The 19,664-nt window shown below is 41.8% G+C and overlaps 1 protein-coding gene across 1 annotated transcript; it reads left to right on the forward strand.

Annotated features, from left to right (window-relative positions):
* The first annotated feature begins 856 nt into the window (after positions 1–856).
* On the forward strand, positions 857–19,541 carry glud1b (glutamate dehydrogenase 1b). Its single transcript, XM_015962913.3, has 13 exons — positions 857–1,447; positions 6,315–6,395; positions 6,539–6,594; positions 7,657–7,720; positions 8,400–8,494; positions 11,048–11,227; positions 12,476–12,613; positions 12,785–12,922; positions 12,995–13,075; positions 13,685–13,808; positions 15,621–15,712; positions 16,206–16,268; positions 18,658–19,541. Exons 1-13 carry the CDS (start codon positions 1,051–1,053, stop codon positions 18,775–18,777), a joined length of 1,629 nt encoding a protein of 542 aa, XP_015818399.1. The 5' UTR covers positions 857–1,050; the 3' UTR covers positions 18,778–19,541.
* Positions 19,542–19,664: the final 123 nt, after the last annotated feature.

A 19,664-nucleotide genomic window follows, 5' to 3' on the forward strand; every position in this document is an offset into this window, starting at 1 on the left:
TTTCATGAACTTAAAAAACCCAGCTTGGATGAGCTGCATGAACAAACTCAGATTAATAAAACTTTTGTTCTGTATGCTAACGAGCACACTTATTAAGTCAACAGACATAATGTCAACTTTTTAATAATTAACGCTGACAAGGACAATAGACCAACAACACACTGCAGAGAGAGTTATTAATACAAGGGGTGATTAGGGAATTGTGCACAGGTGAGACCAATAAACAGAGAGGAGGAGCACAATGGAGCAGGGGAGGAAACCAGATCTAAAAATGGGGAAGGGAGCAAAATGAACTAAAGGGAGAATACTGATTAGATAAACACTAACAGAATACTACTGATAAGGTGACTAAAAAGGGAAAACATGAGGGAAACCTAGAGAGAGCCTGGAGGGGGGCTGGGGAACCACAGCAGGGACACTGAAACATTGGGGGAACACCTTAGGGAAAAAACCTGGAGTGGGCTGGGGAACACAAGGAGGCACATGAGGAGGGAGGCAGACAAGGAGACACATGAGGGAGACACCGAATACAGACCGTGACATGGCATGGCTTTGGTAGAAATAGTAATTAAAAAAAATCCCTGTCTTTTTTCAAAATGTAGGTTTATTTAGGTCAAACTATTTCTTATGAGGACTATTGCTTGACTTTCACATTAATGACTGGCTCTTTTAATTGCCATCGTAAAACTAAAATAAAATAAAAAATAATAAAATTGAATAAAATAAAAACAGACTACAACAGCAAAAGTGAAACACTTTACTTCTTCCTGGAGTTGTGAAGCCGGGAGCGCGCACTGTCAGCCAGCTCGTGCTCACGTGACGCCTTGCTCTTCCGCGTGAGTCTGGCGGAGCCCCACAGCGCTCCCTGGCTCGCGCTGCCTTTTAAAGCAAACGGTCCCAGCATGCTATCTCCCACTCGGTCAGAGGACGGGACGCGGTGAGGAGCTGTTGTGTCTCTCAGTCTACCCCTTTTTTTGTCATCAACCCCTGTGTCCTCATCGTTAATTTCCATTTTATTCGTTTGTTTACACGTTTAGCTTACTTGTAGTCATGTATCGGTATTTTGGAGAGCTGCTGAGCCGATCTGCGGGTAGTGCCCTGGCCTCGGGATGTGTGGACGCCGCTCTCCCGGTGTCCTCGTCCCTGATGCGTGTTCGCCACTATGCGGATGCAGCAGATAAACCGGACGACCCCAACTTCTTCAAGATGGTTGAGGGCTTCTTCGACCGCGGTGCCACCATCGTAGAGGACAAGCTGGTGGAGGATCTGAAGACCAGGGAGAGCCCTGAGCAGAAGAGGCACCGTGTTCGGGGCATCCTGCGCATAATTAAGCCCTGTAATCACGTCCTGAGCGTGTCTTTTCCCATCAAGAGGGACAACGGCGAGTGGGAGGTGGTGGAGGGCTACCGCGCCCAGCACAGCCAGCACAGAACACCATGTAAAGGAGGTGAGAGCTGGATCGATCATGTCCTTTTGGCAGCTAGCTTTAGCTGGCTAGGTAGCATTAGTTAGCATAACGTTAGCATGAAAAATTAGACAGAGGCAGTTGCTGTTAACGGTTTACACAGTTTCACTAGTTCTATTTTCTAACCTCACAGCCAAATATTATTATTTTTATCTGGAGAATTAATATTATTTCTGTTTGCTGTGTTTACATACCCACCCCCTACAGTCTCACCTGTAGCACTTTCTTTTTCAAACTAGCATTTAAACTGCAGCAGTCCTCCTTTTTATAGGTATTTTATCATTTAAATATATGTAAGATTTTCCCGAAGTTTTTCATCCTATTTATCATAATCCCGATGACTTTGGCATCTTTAATAATGATGAACTCATTCATTTTCTTTTCAACATTACCTTTAAGTACTGAGGTCCTAAATGGTGTCTCAGGTGTGTTATCATGGAGTAGAATTGAAGGCACCAGGTGTTACTCCACTGAGCATGTTACACAATGATGTCTCCACATGTGCTGGTTAGATAGCATGAATGACCAACTTGTGTTGCTTTATGAATGTGTGGTAGAACAGTAAGCGAATACCCAAGCTTCAAAACATTTGGCTAATCTGTGAAAACTGATGTATGGTGCATGCAGAGAGAGGAGAGTTGGGGAGGAGGTGGAGGTTTTTACAGGCATTCCTATTTGTCAGCAGAGAAATGGGAGGAGAGGGAGTTTGGAGCAAAGCCATTCTCTAAAGGAAGAAACACACCTTTTAGTTAGCTGACCAGTCAGAGGACAGGCTCCAGGACAGCAGACGGGTACAAACACTCCTGCTCTCTGCATAGGGTAGACATATGCATAGGAGGCAACATATGCACATAGTACAGTGCTGCTCCCTTGCAGATTTCTTCAGTTTTTACCTTTTAGTAACACTTAAATGTGTTCGCTGAAGTATCATCCAATGATTACCTGAATAAATACAAAATACAATTTCAAATTATTTCATTCATTAAAGTAAAAACTGCTTCCCAAACCAGCCAGGCCCTGTATGGGAAAGGAAATGACCCTAAAACTAATAACCTGTTGTAGCAAACTTGGTGACGACAACTTTAGTTGAGTATTTGTGATGACTAGTACGACCGGAGTACGACTTACAAGGCATTCATTCCTACTAGAGACCACTGCAAATATATTGAAAAATCAAGTGTTTAATCAAGTGTGACTCCGCTCCTCTAAATCCGAGACCATGGTTTTGATTCGGAAAAGGGTAGAATGCCTTCTCCGGGTCAGGGATGAGGTCCTGCCCCAAGTGGAGGAGTTTAAGTATCTCTGGGTCTTGTTCATGAGTGAGGGAAAGATGGAGCGGGAGATCGATAGGCAGATTGGTGCTGTGTCTGCAGTGATGTGGGCATTGTACTGATCTGTCGTGGTGAAGAGAGAGCTGAGCCAGAAGGCAAAGCTCTCGATTTACTGGTCGATCTACGTTCCTACCCTCACCTATGGTCATGAGCTTTGGGTAGTGACTGAAAGAAAGAGATCGCAGATACAAGCGGCCGAATTTAGTTTTCTCCGCAGAGTGTCTGGGCTCTTCCTTAGAGATAGGGTGAGAAGCTTGGTCATCCGGGAGGGGCTCAGAGTAGATCCGCTGCTCCTCCACATCGAGAGGAGCCAATTGAGATGGCTCAGTCATCTGGTCAGGATTCCTCCTGGATGCCTCCCTTTTGAGGTTTTCCGGGCATGTCCAACTGGGAGGAGGCCTAAAGGTAGACCCAGGACACGTTGGGCGGACTATGTCTCTCAGCTTGCCAGGGAACACCTTGGTATTCCCCCAGAAGAACTTGCCCAAGTGGCTGGGGAGAGGGAAGTCTGGGCCTCTCGACATAGGCTACTGCCCCTGCGACCCAACTCTGGATAAGCAGAAGAAAATGGATGGATGGATGGATGGATCAAGTGTTTAACATCTTTAACTCATTCACTGCCATTGATGATTAAAGTCGTCATTTTCAATCCAACCGTTCACTGCCAATGACGACTAAAGTTGTCATTTGCATTTTTTTTTTTACTGTTTGGGCATCGGAACGAGCCCCCGCGCTGAGAGAACAAACATCTCAGCTCTGAAGCCGATCTTCATCCGCATACGTCACACGCCACATGATCAGGAAGCAGAAAATCCATGTGTTAGGATATTGTTTTTGGCCGCTGCTGTAAAAAAAGTGAGGCGCGAACCGGAAAAGTGTCTGCCGATCACAATTAGACAACGGATTATGAAAGAACGAATAAAGCTCGAAACACGCGGATTTTTCCTGATGTAAGAGGTGAGTCTCCTCTTTGTTTTGGTTGTTTTGGCGTCGACATCCTCCTAGCGCGCAACGTTCTTTGACTCTTTAAACAAACAGTAAAAACGGCAAGAAACGCTGGCAGCGAAGGGCTTTAGTGATCAGGAAACGGCTGGCAGCGAACGAGTTAATGTTGAATTATGACCTCTGACCTTAACATTGACCAAGTGAAGTCAAGAAGGTAATTACTTTTTCCAAACAGGATTTGGATATTTTGTTTCCTTAATAACATGCCCTATAGGTTATAAATTGTAATTTGCTTTGGATAAAAGTGTCTGCTAAATGAATAAACATAATAAATTAAGTAGGTTGAAAATAGCATATATAATTTTTAATCAGCTTTTTCAGTAATAACGTTTGTTTTCTGGTCTGAAACATTTAATTCTGACAAGCAAATGCAGAGAGTCTGTGAGGGGACCAATACTCTCATCAGTGTGAGTTAGCTGTTAGGCCTGTAGAGAAAGAACTAGATGTAAAATGGATTATTTTATTATAGAGACATCTTATACCATACATTTATCCATTATAGTACCATCCACCAAACCCGTGAGGAGGAATGACCCTCCTAAGTGCCCAAAGCACTCAAATGTTGAATAGGCTAACAATCAATAAGACTGTAATTGGTCTCCTTATAAAGCATGCAGTGATCGTGGGATCTCCTCGGTCTGATATAATGGTACAAATAATACATTTCTCATTTATTTCACCTGGTCCACATCCAAGGGAAACTAACATTAATTATTAGAATGTTAAATCAAATACATTACTGGAAGTAATTGTAAAGTTGTTGGAAACAGGAAAACCCAATCGCCCTGACTACAACACACATGTCATTACTTGAACCTTTCCCAGAAAAGACAGACTCCTAAAACAAGATGTTCTTATAGTTTTGAAAGGGCAGACGGTTTACTGTTTCTGGTTGCCTATTGATAAAGCCGTGCAATAACAAGTCCTTAATGCTAGAGCCATTGATAATGGGAATGAGCTGTAATCTGTGAGGTGGTTTAATCATTGATGTGGTGTGTAGACCCTCGGTTAAGTTCAGAGCAAAGTACAGAATGTGTGTTTGTGTGTGTGCGTTTTCAAACTGGACAAGGCAGCATTTTTGTAGACGTGTACGTGCAGGTTGTGGTTTATGTGGGCATGCATGGTGCGGTTTTTGCTTGTGCTGACAAATGGTTAAATTAGTTGTTTCTGTATTAAACTTGCAGGACACTTCTCACGTATGAATCATCAGTTTTGTGGACTGCTTGCAAAAGAGCATAAACCCAAAACAAACAGTTGCAAATAATGTGTTGGATAAAAGTCCTTTAGTTGAGACTATCGCCATGGGATTTGACGCATGCATGAAATTTGTGCTGATTGATCCAGTAGTTTGCTTTGTACAGGTCTAAACTTCACTCAAGTCACCATGAATCAATTTCCATCTCATTATAAAGTGTTATTAGCTTTAATGGAGAATTGAAGGATGTTAATCCGAGAACCTTGGACAACTCTTGTAGTGAATCACTTTGTTTCTGTAAGTGAAAACAAATGTCTAATTTATTTTTTTTTTTGTGGAGACACTATCCTGTACACTCACAACACGAATAAGAATCTCCATAGCAACACTAGACAAATGCATTTCAGTCAATCTGAGGTGAAATACTTGAGCTCTCAGGACTGATCCTGTAGAAGTTAGATTTCTCTGAATCCTGTGGGATCGGTTATTTCAGAAGAATGTGTTTACAGCTCTGCTTTGGTTACTGTTGCTGTGGTGGGCTGCTGGTTGGGTGGATAAATGAATGGTTCAAGGGGGAGGGCAATGCAACCGAGCCTCTTTTTATGTAATGTCATCAGCGAGCTCTAATTTGTCCTGTGGCCTCCGTTAGCTCAGCTGATCTTTGGATGAATAGATGTGAAGAAAGAGGGAGCTTCAGCTGCGCTTTAAGATGGTGAGAGCTTTGTTTTGGGTGTTTGGTTTAGGTTTCCTGGAATATGATTATGATGTGATATTAGACCAAAGAAGAAAGGCTTAGACTGTATTTACATACATTGAGGAGAATGGACACAAATGTACCATTTGGTAGGTATTTCTTCAGTCTTGTTCTTGTGCCAGTAGTCCTTGGGTTCTCAGTGAGAGTTGCTGTTGAAGTACACTTGGACAGGAACAAGGATGCAGCCTGGTTTAAGGCAGTTATAGCAGCACATGTTACTGAAGTAACCACAGTAAACGCCACCCAACAGGAAGTGATGTCTGCAGCTCGTGGGCTGGGCCCAGAATGGAGAGCTCTGATTGGCTCTCTCAGTCTCCACCCGTTCAGGCACCGTTAGTGATTTATGAGCTGTAAATGTGGTGTTGAGTAATCCAGTAGAACATAATGAGTCCATCTCCACTGTCCCTTGCTTTCTGTTGCTGAAGGCAGTTTTAAAACTGCAATGTAGTTTCTACATTTGAGATCTCTAACCCCAAAAACAAAATCTACAGGCCTGTTTTAAAATAAAATGTTTTCAGCTTTTTTGTTTTAATAAGTTTGGTGTTGTTTGTGTGTTTACTTCAGGTATCCGTTACAGCACAGATGTGTCTGTGGATGAGGTGAAAGCTCTAGCCTCTCTGATGACCTACAAATGTGCTGTTGTCGGTACGTATTCATGACTTTGCTCAAAGCTTCTCTGCACAGCTCACCATGCTTGGAAATAGAAACATTTTCTTTCTGCTTGACTTTATTAGTCAGAAACATGAATGAGTGTTCCTGTTGTGTGAACGTGCCCTCCTCTTTTGTAGATGTGCCATTTGGAGGAGCCAAAGCTGGAGTCAAGATCAACACCAGGAATTACTCTGTAAGCCCCCCCACCACCACCACCACACACACACACACACACACACCGTCTTGTAGAAATGTGCAGACATGTTTGAAGACATGATGTCGTGATCACAGAGGAGCAGCAGGTCCTAAAATAAACATGATTCTGGAAACAGTTGGATCACTTTTCCTGTCTTCCACTGTTATCTTTTTTTAGTTTTGTTTAGTTTGTATCTAATCCACACAAAAATAAGGATTGATGCAGCATCACTGGAAAGAAAAATACTGTATTTGCTTGCTCCGACACTGAGGACACAGCTGTTGGAGGATTGCAGGGTTCCAGCTCCCTCCAGAGAATTCTGCTGTTGTGTCCTTGGGCAAGACGCTTAATCCACCTTGCCTGCTGGTGGTGGTCAGATGGACTGGTGCCTCGCCTCTGTTAGTGCAGCTGTGGCTACAATGTAGCTCATCATCATCCTCATCATCTGTGTGTTTTTGTGTGTGAGTGAAAGTGCTTTGGAGTCCTCTAACTCTGAAAGGCTAAATAAAAAATACTCGTCATTTATCACTCCTGTTCTTAGATCCCTACACTGGTTACCAGTAAACCACAGAATAGATTTCAAAGTGCTTCTACTAGTTTATAAATCACTCAATGGCATGGGGCCAGAATACATGTCAGATCTCATTCCTGTATACCCAATAGGGCTCTGGGACTTGGGTAACAATCAGCTAGTAGAACCACGGGTCAGAACCAAACATGGTGAAGATGCTTTTAGCTACTATGGTGCTCACATGTGGAATCAGCTCCCCCAGGACCTCAGCTCTGCCCCAACCCTAGTGTTGTTTAAAACAAAACTTAAAACCCTCATGTACTCCTCAGCCTTTGGGTGAATTGTTTCTTATGCTGCATCGTCTCCACTGTAATCTGTTATGTAATAGCTCAACCTTAGTTCTGTCTTTTCCCTTTAGCTCTAAATTATCATTTTATCTGTGTATATTTTTTAGCTGTGTACTCGTGTTTATTGTCATGGCATTTCATACTAACTGTAAAGCACATTGAATTGCTCCGTAAAAGTATCATAAACACACTTTGTTGCAGGATAACGAGCTGGAGAAGATCACCAGGAGATTCACCATTGAGCTGGCCAAAAAGGGTTTTATCGGTGAGTTTATTTGAGCCCAGAAACCTTGCTGGTTGAGGTTTAATGTGTTGACATGTCTGTAGTGAGAATGACCCTGTAGAAGTAAGCATCTGCTTTCCTTCCTTCCTATTTGTTCAGAGCTGAGAAGAGCAGGGAAACTTTAACTTGGTAAAAGTAAAAACGGCTAAAACACCTAGAATAAACCCATCTTTTATACATTTACATAGATGTATTCATAATCTGGTCATACCTATGGTCTCACTGGGTTAATTCATGACCTACGAATTTAGTTTTACACATTAGAAAGGACAAACTAGTCTGGGACACAACGGATCAGATTAAAGTGCGTCTGAAGGAAGTGTTTGTTTCTAATGAGAGTTCAAATTGGCAGCAGATGAACCAATTCTGCCTTCTCTGTAGTAGATAAGTGATTGTTAGTTATGCTGTAAAGGTTATTACACTCGTGTAATCGGGTTTAGACAGATATTGTAATGTTAATGATTAATAACGATCTGTTCCATCGCCTCCTCTTCTGCTGCTGCTCGTTGATCCTAGACTTCAGAACTTGTAGGCCTGGGTTTTTATTTTGTTTTCACTCCGTTTTGCTTGTAAGGACCTATTTTGCATAGTGACTTGGACTGTTGGCTAACACCCCCCCCCCCCCCCAAACTTCCTCTTCCCCCCCTCCTTTGTCTGCCAGGGCCTGGCATCGACGTCCCAGCTCCGGACATGAGCACCGGAGAGAGGGAGATGTCGTGGATCGCCGACACATATGCCAACACCATCGCACACACTGTGAGTCGTCAGACACATGTAACCAGTAAGACTGGCTCAGATTTTGGCACGTTTAAAAATGGGCCAAATAAAAAACAAAGAATGACTCGCGTGTAAACCATGAGTGATGATTTCCTGCCTCTCCCTTCCCAACACGACCATGGAAACATTCCTTCTCGTGAGACTGAAGCCTCCCTATGGTTAAAGTTAATTACTGTTTAATGAAAAGTGGTGAAACACAGAATGTGCAGCACTCAGTGTGGAAGATTTATTCTTGTATACAAAATAATTTACACTTAGTAGAAGCTGTTTAAATACAAAAACTATAACCCACCTGGCAGTCTGAGAAGATCCTTAGTCCTGTTCTGCTTTTACCAATTGTTGTGACTTGGTGTCGCCTATATTAATTTATTCATTAACAAGACCAGTAAAGCATGGTGATAGGACACATAATATTCATGCTTCAGTATATATTTACCTTTTTAATAAATTTTAAAGAATAAGACAAGAGAAAGGGCAAAGTCTAAAGTTGGTTAATAATTTAAATGGCTAAGAAAGCTTTTTTTCTGGCTTCCTGTTGGAGCAGGGCTCTGATTGGCCAGCCTCCTGCTGCAGCTCTCGTGGCTGCTTATTATCAGACAGAGGTAATATAGCTCAGGACTAATCAAATAATTTAACGACTAGAAGCCTGTCCTACTGAGCTGCATCATGTTCTAGCCTCTACTCAGCTTCTCCACTCATGTGTCCTCTGGTCCAGACCCTGCTAACAGAACTTTGTAATAGGTGACACATTCCTGTGCCTGGAGCATAAATAAACAGACCTGTAGTGAGTTTGTTGGTGTTTAGTCCGCTCCAACAACTTCTGCTCATGAGACGTTGCATACGTTTTACTGCAGTCGCAGCACGGCGAGCAGGCAATGCCCTCGCTGCAAGTAGCGAATGGTGCAACATTAGCAAGCTTCACCCCAGACTGTCAGAGGCTTTGATGTTCTCGAATAATCAGGTTTCTAGTTTAAACGTTTACATTATGTACAAATACAAGTGTTAGTGGTGGTCAGAGGGGCCGACGGCGCCAAATGGCAGCCTCGCCTCTGTCAGACCTCCCCAGGGCGGCTGTAGCTACAAGTAGCTTACCATCACTAGCTGTGTGTGAATGTGAGAGTGTGTGAAAGCGTCTTTGGGTGTCTAGAAAAGCACTATATAAGTTCAATGCATTATTATTATTATTATTATATAAATAAACTAAGGAATAGTCACCATTAGGGATGTCCCGATCCGATCACATGATCGGAAATCGGCCCAATCACGTGGTTTCAGACTGATCGGGACTTGGGCTTTACTTCCCGATCCGGACTCGGATACTGGGTTCAAATTACAGGAGAGCAACTTGGTTCTCCTTAGAGGTTGTCAGGCTCCCCTGATGCCCTTAACTTTCACACCCAGAAGGAGCACAAAAAAGATCCAGTTTCTACCTTTATTATATTATTTATATGACTCAGAGTAGTGGGGATTCTTTTGAGCAGAGCAGCAGGAAGACAGCTGATTATTCATGAACTCCAGCTGCGTTCTGCACACGGCCACAGTAACATTTTCTAAGTTTCTAAGAGGCGTCACCAAAAAAATATATATTTAACACACAGTCATTCGTGTCCGTTCATTTTCTCTCTGGTAAGTTCTGTCTGTATTTGAGCATGACGTGTGGACGTGCTTGTGCTGCCCCCGCTGCAGCGCTTGTCACTGGCGCAGCCAGGCAGCGCAGCGCACACTCCGCTTTTTTTAGGGTCAATAGATCAATTTGATCTGCTAGTTAAAAAGTTACTTGTGCGGTGAAAAAGAAGGAAGCAGGGAGGAGTTTTTCTGGAGGACTGGGAGATGCAGGAAGATCAGAGACAGACAGGACAGGAAGATAGGAAATAAAAACCAAGAAAACAAAACAAAGTTCTTAAAAAATAAAATGTAGGTAGATTTATCCCACTACACGTTTGTACCTGTATAAAGCAATAATTTATCAGCATGTAGTATTTATATAGTTGATACAATTCAGATCATCTTCAAAACTCCGTCCCATGCCCAGGGACGTATCTAAGCATTTTGGGGCCGAGGCAAAGTAGCCCCCTGCCAGGTATTTTAAGTTGAAGTGCTACCTGTTTTTATATTAGACTTTTTATATTTGCAATAAAGTCCAAAAGTGAAGAATTTGTTATTTATTACATGATTGTTCAAGCTACCTCACAGAAGTGATCTGCTGTTAAATTAAAATAAAAAGGTAATTAAATAAAAATATAAGGAACATTCTGGAACTGTTTCTTCCTTCTTTTTTTTAATGTATCGAAAGTATTGGATCGGGACTCGGTATCAGCAGATTCTCAAAATCAAATGATTCTGACTCGAGGGCAGAAAAACCTGATTGGGACATCCCTAGTCACCATCTTAGGATTGGTTTCCAATTTTAAAGAGTCAGCTTGTGAGCCAGCTCCTGACTGAGCCGTCATTTATACACTAACCCAAACTAGGCTGTTACTTGTTTACGGTCTCTGCTACACGTAATCTGATCTTCTGTGCATGTCTGTGCAGGACATCAACGCCCACGCATGTGTGACAGGGAAGCCCATCAGTCAGGGAGGAATCCACGGTCGGATCTCTGCCACTGGTCGTGGAGTTTTCCACGGCATTGAGAACTTCATCAATGAGGCGTCGTACATGAGCATGATGGGGCTCACACCTGGCTTCCAGGACAAGACCTTCATCATCCAGGTGCACAGACACGAGCTCTTTGGGTTTAGAGTACAAGTACACTAGGACCTACTACAGTTACACTTTCATCAGAAGTTCAGTTGAAGGGTTTTAGAGCATGCCATCTGTTCTAGCCTGGTTCTGATCTCTTTAAACGACGCAGACCGCAGTGAGCAGAAGTTTCCGTCCTTTGCTCGTGGAAACTGATGATTCAGTAAGAGAGGAATGCTCTGGCCTGCTTCTCCCAACCCTGCAGCTTTTTGAGACTGTTTTGTTTGGTAGAGATGTGCTTGTGTTTAAATATATTCAGTCAAACAACTTATCTCTTACGAAAACATGAAGATTGTGAAGAAATTAGACTTTAAAGCAAATGTTTGTTCTGTTTTAAGAAAACAAACAGTTTTATGGGATCTGTCGTCTCAAATAGATGATCCTGGAAAGGAGAAGTGTTTCTGCATACACAAATAGTCACAAAGCAGCATTTTCCCTGAGTTTCACTTCCATTGATCATCTGAGCTTTTCATGTAACACACACACACACGCACGCACGCACGCACGCACGCACACACACACACGCACACACACATGTGCGCACACACACACGCAAACTTTAACACATGGTGAGAAAACTCCTCAGCAGTGACCTCTGCTGTTTTCCAAGAATGTTTCTATAATTATCGCTTTTCAACAGAACAATGCAATTTGATATTCTGCGCTGGTCCAGTATGTTGGTGTGTGTGTGTGTGTTCCACTCAGCAGCAGGCCTGGGTGGCTGCAGTTAGTTTTGATTCGACACCAACATTTAATGAAACGGTCTCAATATTTTGAGGAAGAGTGGTGTTTGCTGAGTGGGTGTTTGGAGCAAAGACATTACTGAAGAGGGGAAGTGATAACAACAGCTGGATCATGACGTGGCTTTTCAAAACCCTAATCTGTGTGTGTGTCTGTCTGAGGATTACTTTGCTCTGAGATTAGATTTCCTTTGACAGATTTATCAGGGAGAATGGACAGAGTGGGGCTGTAGTTTGGTATTAAGGGTATGGTCGTCTTTGCCATCACACTCTTGTTGCCAACCAAAGGACTCTTTCATCTACAGTAAATAATGAAGCTGTTATGACAGACTTTGATCACATTGTGGCACTAGAGGATGAGCTTTAGTATAATGGAGGTCATTGATGCTTTAGAGTATTTTGTTGGGTCTTAATTTAGCTTTCTAAACTCTCGTTAGTAGGACTGTAGTGATCCTCTGTCCATGTTGTGACTTTTCAGGGGTTTGGTAATGTGGGTCTCCACTCCATGAGATACCTGCACAGGTTTGGCGCCAAGTGTGTGGGTGTTGGTGAGATTGATGGAGCCATCTACAACCCAGATGGTATCGATCCAAAACAGCTGGAGGACTACAAACTGGTACCAGCATGCTCACTCTTCCATTTTGTCCTTTATTTAATGTTTGTTTTTCTCTTTTTTTTAATCAGTGTTACCAACTGTTCTTTCTAGTATCATTCTTAATCCATTACTGTTGGCTTATACAGATTTTGAGCTTTATTTGTTTGTGTGTGTGTGTGTAATGTTGTGCAGCAACATGGCACCATAGTGGGCTTCCCAGGAGCCAGACCGTACGAGGGGAGCATCTTGGAGGCAGACTGCCACATCCTGATCCCTGCTGCTGGAGAAAAGCAGCTCACACGTAACAACGCTCCCAGAATTAAAGCTAAGGTTTGTAAAATTAGCTGAGTTTTAAGTTGTCATTTGGATTTATATGAATCAGTGTGTTTGTGTTTTTGTCAGATTATTGCTGAGGGTGCTAATGGACCCACCACCCCAGATGCTGACAAGATCTTCCTGGAGAACAACGTCATGGTTATTCCTGTAAGCACAACTGCACTCCTGCAGAAATGAAAACTGTAAAGGTTTTCTTTATTTACTGTTTGATAACATATGTTATTTTAGATCACTTGTATTTAAATTGTTTTCTAAAATGTGTTATTTTAGTGCACAGACTGTTTTTGAGTCTCAGAGTATGTTAAAAAACCCCACAAATGGTTCATTCTTAATATAAAATGTAGGATAATAGAAAACTTTTTTGGGGAGAAATTAGATCCAGTTTCTCAGTCAAGACAAACTTTTCAGAGTATGTTCTGTAGTGTTTTGATCATTATATTTCAGTTTTATTTGTTTAATCCATGATGTAAAAAAAAGTTTGTGCTGTAGTTGATGTTAGCAGTGTGATCAGTCAGCGGTCCTGATAAATCAGTAAAGTGTTGACTGTAAACTCTTTGTAAATATGTCTGTAGTTTCTAGACATCAAGGTTTCCTTTGCATATTTCAAAATATTTACCACAGACAGCTTAGTTTTGATGTGTGTTAAGAGACTATTTCATTCAAAGATCATTTCTTTTAATAATCGAATCACAAAAACAGTTTTAGATTAGAGCAAATTGACCCCTGCCACTGATCATGTGTTGTTTCCTCCTGCAGGACATGTACCTGAATGCTGGTGGTGTGACGGTGTCTTATTTTGAGTGGCTGAAGAATCTCAACCATGTCAGCTATGGAAGACTGACCTTCAAGTATGAGCGAGACTCCAACTACCACCTCCTCAGTGAGTCAAATTAAAGATGTTTAATTCCTCTACAATATTCACACAAGTGAAAAGAAAAGCCACCAAATACATTTATAGAAATAAAAATGGTACAAGCAGATTAGTAATTTTTGGATCATGCCTTCAATCCAGTAAACATGATGTAATGTTTGTAAAACACATTTGACTTGGCTTCATCGGTCTCACCAACACTCACACACATACCAGCATACTGATTTACAAAACTAATTATGATAATTAGTCTCTAATGAGTTGTGTTATTTGATGAAACCATTCTTCAAACTGGGATGTAACTGGTTCCATATATTATACATGTTCCATGTTGCTCCCGTGCATTAGAATATAGCATAATGGTGCTATGATGGCCGGTCCTCCACTTAAAACCGATTACCTCCCCTGGACTTCCCCTGACATAGAAAACAGAAAAACAACCACTTATCATGGGGCCGATTATTAAACTAAAGGCTACTGCCTGTTTACAGTTCCTGTGAGATTTCTGGATATTAGACCATTTCATGGGTGTGAAGATGTGTGGCCTGGCAGGTCTAACAGTTTTCCCCTTATCATGTTAATATGTCTCATAACCCATCTTGATTTGTACCCAATCACATGCCTCCATTTTAATTTCTTATAGATGCATAAAGGAATGGGAGTTGAAATGGATTTTGTTTGCTCAATAATTATGTCAAACATGAAGTAGTAAGTAAAACCTTTGAAATATAGTCAGGTACATGGTGTGGGACTACAAACAGTGAAAGAATCTCAGAAATAATATGGGTAAAGATTGTTTTAAAGGGAATGCATGTTTTATTTCATGCCACTGATGAATCTGTTGGCATTCACCAACTCTACAACAAATAATCCAGTTAACAACAAAATAACATAAAGCTAAATTAAAATTTTTTTACCGAGCTGGATGATTCGGACAACGGTGATGAGGATGATGATGTTGTTGTTTGAGGTTTCTTTGGAAATCAAGGGATTATGTCTTATTTGCAACCCTTTCCACTCTATTTATACTCCGTGTAGCTGAGATGCCTCCAATCAGACTGTAGTACAGTTATTCTCACCATAGTGTAAAATAATGTAGAACTAGTTGGACTTGATAAACAACCTTTAGAATTATTCCTTATTCCTTTATTCCAGTCGTAATGGTGACTATCTAACATAGATTTTAGGGATGTAAGAAATAATCGATATGGCAGTATATCATATTTTTTCCTGCGAAATGACATCGATATTTAAAAGCCGTGTATCTAATTTTTGGAAGAATATACCTGCAAACATTTGTGTATTTGTCTATTCTTTTGGTGCAATTCAAACGCCGCCCGCTAGTTAGCAGCAGTGGGTTTCGTTTCCACCATTTAAATGCAAATCCCTCTATTATGGTTCAGATACCTCGTGTTAAACATGTTGCATATCAGTTTGGACTGCTTATAGAAATTTCCTACAATAACTTCAGTTTAAAAAATCGCAAATAACACCTGACGAAATGTATCGCAATGCATTGTATCGTCTCCTCTGTGATACGTACCATATCGCCAAAATTTCACCGATACACACCCCTATTAGATCTCAATATAATAGTTTGGTCCTGACTGTGTTAAAGTCCTAATCAGTGTAAAGGTTAATGAACTAGATCTGTTTAAACTAAATGCTCATCATTAATAACCCATTATTTGTAGGTAATGATCATGCCAACCTGGAGACAAAGATGGGATTTGGTTAAAACATCTGGATGATTATTAAAGGTGTGTTGCTATCACACAGTGATCTTAACATGTCTTATTTTTTCTCTCCACTCCCATTTAGTGTCTGTGCAGGAGAGTTTAGAGAGGAAGTTCGGCAAGCAGGGAGGACCCATTCCCATCGTACCTACTGCTGACTTCCAGGCCAGGATTGCTGTGAGAATCTTTTTTTTATTACAGACCAACTCAACTAGGATAAAAAAAAATCTGATTGCAGCTCCCATCTTGGCATGGATATGTAAAAATATTGTTGATGGTAGAGAACCTTTTAGAATAGTAATTTAATTGGCTTTATAAACTGTAGAAGTTAACCAAGACTGTGTGCTTTTACATATCATTATTGTTGCGTCAAACCTGGTAGAACATCGGCTGATAATTTTAGGAAATGTTAATGGAACTCTGGTTGCCGTTTACTTTTCACAATGCCGTGTTGACAATGTTTCAAATTTTGCCTAAAGTGTGATCACAAGTTCTCACAGTGTCCTACGGTTTTGAGGCCATTACTTCCTTTAAACCAGCTTTTATGAGTTTGTATAATCGGCAACATTGACAGGTGTTATCTTTTAATAGAATTTGTGTTTTACAGCTTTCATTTAGCATATCTCCATGTTTTGATTGTGTGACATAAAATGCAACTCCTTGTTTTCAGGGTGCGTCTGAGAAGGACATTGTTCACTCTGGGTTGGCTTACACAATGGAGAGATCCGCTCGGGTGAGTAATAGTTTAGACCTGAACATCATCCAGGTGTGTGTTCTTTTAAACACTGATAGGAGGGTGGCTGGCATGTACCAGCTGGTTTGGTGTTGGTATCATTAAAGGAATCTACCAAGTCATCATTTCAATCAACTTATAAATCAAGTCATAAATTCTGTTGAATTCAGAGAAGTCATGAAAAGTGTGATTAAAGGTGTGGTTCACTCGTTTAGATGTGGTCAGATGCGCCTGTTCCAGGAAGTACAAGTTAGCTGGAGGAGAAAGTATTTTCAGGTGACAGGATTTGGAGTCAGATGGCGCTTACACATTAGCATCAGCATGGCCCCAAAAGGCACCCAACGGCACCGGAATTTGATTTCGCACACAGGTCAGATTTGCGTTTTCGGTGCCGAGGCGACCCTTTTTTCTCAGACCTTCTTCCCAGCGGTCAGACTGGGACCGAGGCGACACTACGGACTAATTGGCCGGCTGAAATTATGCCTACCCCTCCGATCTGTGAGAAGAATTAGCCAGTGGGGGGTTTCCTGCATGCACGATTCATTTTCATGCTGGATGCTGTTGAGTAAACTTCTCTGTCTGTAGCACGGAGCTGCTGATCCGGAGCTGCTGGTGGGAACGGGAGAAGAGAATTGCTCTGTGCGTGTGGCTAGCAGACAGCTGCTCAGGGGAGAAATCCGTGTGTGTGTAGCACAAGATTATGAGGACACACACAGCAAATTAATAAAATGTGGTTCAGAGTCTCCAAAAGCAACACAGCTCATGCCCGCCTTTGTTTACCTTAAAATGGAGGACACCGCAGACTTTCCTTTACATATTAAACGCTGCCACAGGCTCGGATTTCCGCATTCCTGAGAAGTCTCGAATTTATATGTGAACCCTACACTGCCTGTTCGAGACCGAACTCACGCCATCCAGCCCGACCAAACCCCGACCGTGCTGACACTAATGTGCAAGCGCCATTATTTCCTGATATTTGGACATCTCACCTCTGATTGGCTAATAGCAACACAACTCAACAACTGACTCTGTTTGCAACGTTGATGTTTTATCTCCACAAACAACACAAACCTGGACGACTTCTGCTGTGGGGTAAATGGTAAATGGTCTGTATTTGATATAGCGCCTTCTAGAGTCCTAGAACCCCCCTAGGCGCTTTACAACACAATCAGTCATTCACACATTCACACACTGGTGGGGATGAGCTACAATGTAGCCACAGCTGCCCTGGGGCGCACTGACAGAGGCGAGGCTGCCGAGCACTGGCGCCACCAGTCCCTCCGACCACCACCAGCAGGCAACGTGGGTTAAGTGTCTTGCCCAAGGACACAGCAACAGACTGAGCGGGACTCGAACCAGCAACCTTCCGATTACGGGGCGAGCGCTTAACTCCTGTGCCACCGTCGCCCCATTAGCACCGTGGAGTCGCTAATGCTAACGGCTAGCTTCTACTAGTTGGGACATTGTCTGCTCTTTCCTGAATGCTAAAACTACAACAACCTTTCCTGTCGTGAGTCAAGAAACTCGGTGACTGATTATTAGGGATGCACAATGTATCGGCATCAATATCGGTATCGGCAAATGTTAGTCATTTTTTTAACATATCTTTATCGGTCTGATAAATAAAACTGGGCTGATATTAGTAACTGATATATTTCTATCTTGTTTTCATTTGTTTATCCATTTCAGAGGGTGGGGGGGGTTGGGGTGATGTGTATTTGTTTGTTCATGTGACAGTGATTGTAATCATCTTAGAAGTGTAAATGTGTGTGTTGTGTGTACATAATAATGTAAGTTCAGCTTTAATAATTTTCATTCCATATGAAATCTGCTGCTTTTAGAAGCATTAATGTCAGTATATCGGTATCGGCAAATATCGGTTATCGGCCATAACAGTGATGTTAATATCGGTACCGGCCCAAAATTTTCATATCGATGCATCACTACTGATTATAATCAGAGATAATAATTAAAAACACATTTTTTTCAATGATCCACACCTTTAAAACAATTTTCTAAGTTCATAGTTTTTCAGACCTTACCATTGCTTGTGCCTTGAAATCTTATCAAGTGATTGCATTTTTTTAAGTGCCAGTAGCACAATAATGTTTATTGTTATGAGAAAGAAGTGAAATGATCATCTTGAGCACCTTGACAGTACTAAAATCACAGAAGATGCAAAATCCTGTGCTTCCACTTACCTTACAATAACTTTTATAAAGGCCTTAAACTTTGTAGACCCTGCAATTATTTTTTTTTTTTGCGTTCAATCTTGAAGATCAAGAAGATCAATCTAAACTACAGAAACATTTTCTATTCAGGTGTTTGGTTTGTGACATTTCCATATTCTTTCTACATTAATGAAACCACTCATCTCTCTCTACTACAGCAAATCATGCGCACAGCCAGCAAGTACAACCTGGGTTTGGACCTGCGGACGGCCGCCTACGTCAACGCCATCGAGAAGGTCTTCAAGGTCTACAATGAAGCGGGGCTCACCTTCACATAAATGACCCATCATGATCCTTCCTCCACCCCCTTGCTCTTCATCCCTCTTTTCTGCTTCCCTGTACCTCCTGGAACAGCCTACAGAACATATCACTGTCCCCCCGTGCTCTCATGCCGCTAGCTTGGTATTGTCTCTGTGATGTTTGTCATAGTTCTGCTGCTCTGCTCCTTGTTTCTGCCTAAAGTTAAAGCAGAGATAATCGAGGACCCCATCCCTCCTTCAGATATCCTCTAAACGTTCTATTATATAAAAGCCATGTTCACTGTTCTCATATCCTAGCGGCTGAATGCATGTGTGACCTTTGTGTTCTGGTTGATGTCACTAAAGTTGCCTTACGTCAGGAAGAGGTCTGATCTTAAAGGGAGCTGACCACTTCAGCCTGGTGATCATTATAATGAATTCAGATTTATCTTGTGAATAAAAGAGAATAGTTATTTTAGTTTGTCCTCTAACAGTGCACATGTCAGCATGGTCACCAAGACGCAGCCTCCCTCAGTGTTTTATACAGTTTACTCGTTAGTTGCTCTCCTTTTTCTCATTCCTCATCTACTTGTTGCTTTATCATTAACGCAGCTTCTCCTCGACTCCTGGCCCTGAAAGAGGGGCAGAGATGGGCGAGTCATCACCAGGGCCACCCTGTTAGTTTTACTCATTTAAACCGTCCTGACCTTCAGCTCTGAAGTTTTTTTTTTTTGGAGGAAATAACTTTTTATTTTTATTGCACTTATTTTTTTTGGGAAACCAATAAAATGTTCATACAGAGACCAGTTTTTGTTTTCTTTACTGCTTCTGAAACATTGGGCATCTTGGTTGTCCAGTAATCGGGAGGTTGTAGGACCAATTCTGGCTCCCGCCATAGAATGTTGCTGTTGTGTCATTGGGCAAGA

The sequence above is a fragment of the Nothobranchius furzeri genome, chromosome 16, assembly GCF_043380555.1.
Source record: "Nothobranchius furzeri strain GRZ-AD chromosome 16, NfurGRZ-RIMD1, whole genome shotgun sequence".
In the NCBI taxonomy this organism is placed as follows: domain Eukaryota; kingdom Metazoa; phylum Chordata; class Actinopteri; order Cyprinodontiformes; family Nothobranchiidae; genus Nothobranchius; species Nothobranchius furzeri.

Excerpts from the sequence above, each read along its gene's own strand:
- glud1b (XM_015962913.3), top strand. The coding sequence starts at position 1,051 with ATGTATCGGTATTTTGGAGAGCTGCTGAGCCGATCTGCGGGTAGTGCC. Across the intron at positions 1,448-6,314 it reads CAGAACACCATGTAAAGGAG|GTATCCGTTACAGCACAGAT; the intron begins GTGAGAGCTGGA and ends TGTTTACTTCAG. Across the intron at positions 6,396-6,538 it reads CTACAAATGTGCTGTTGTCG|ATGTGCCATTTGGAGGAGCC; the intron begins GTACGTATTCAT and ends CCTCTTTTGTAG.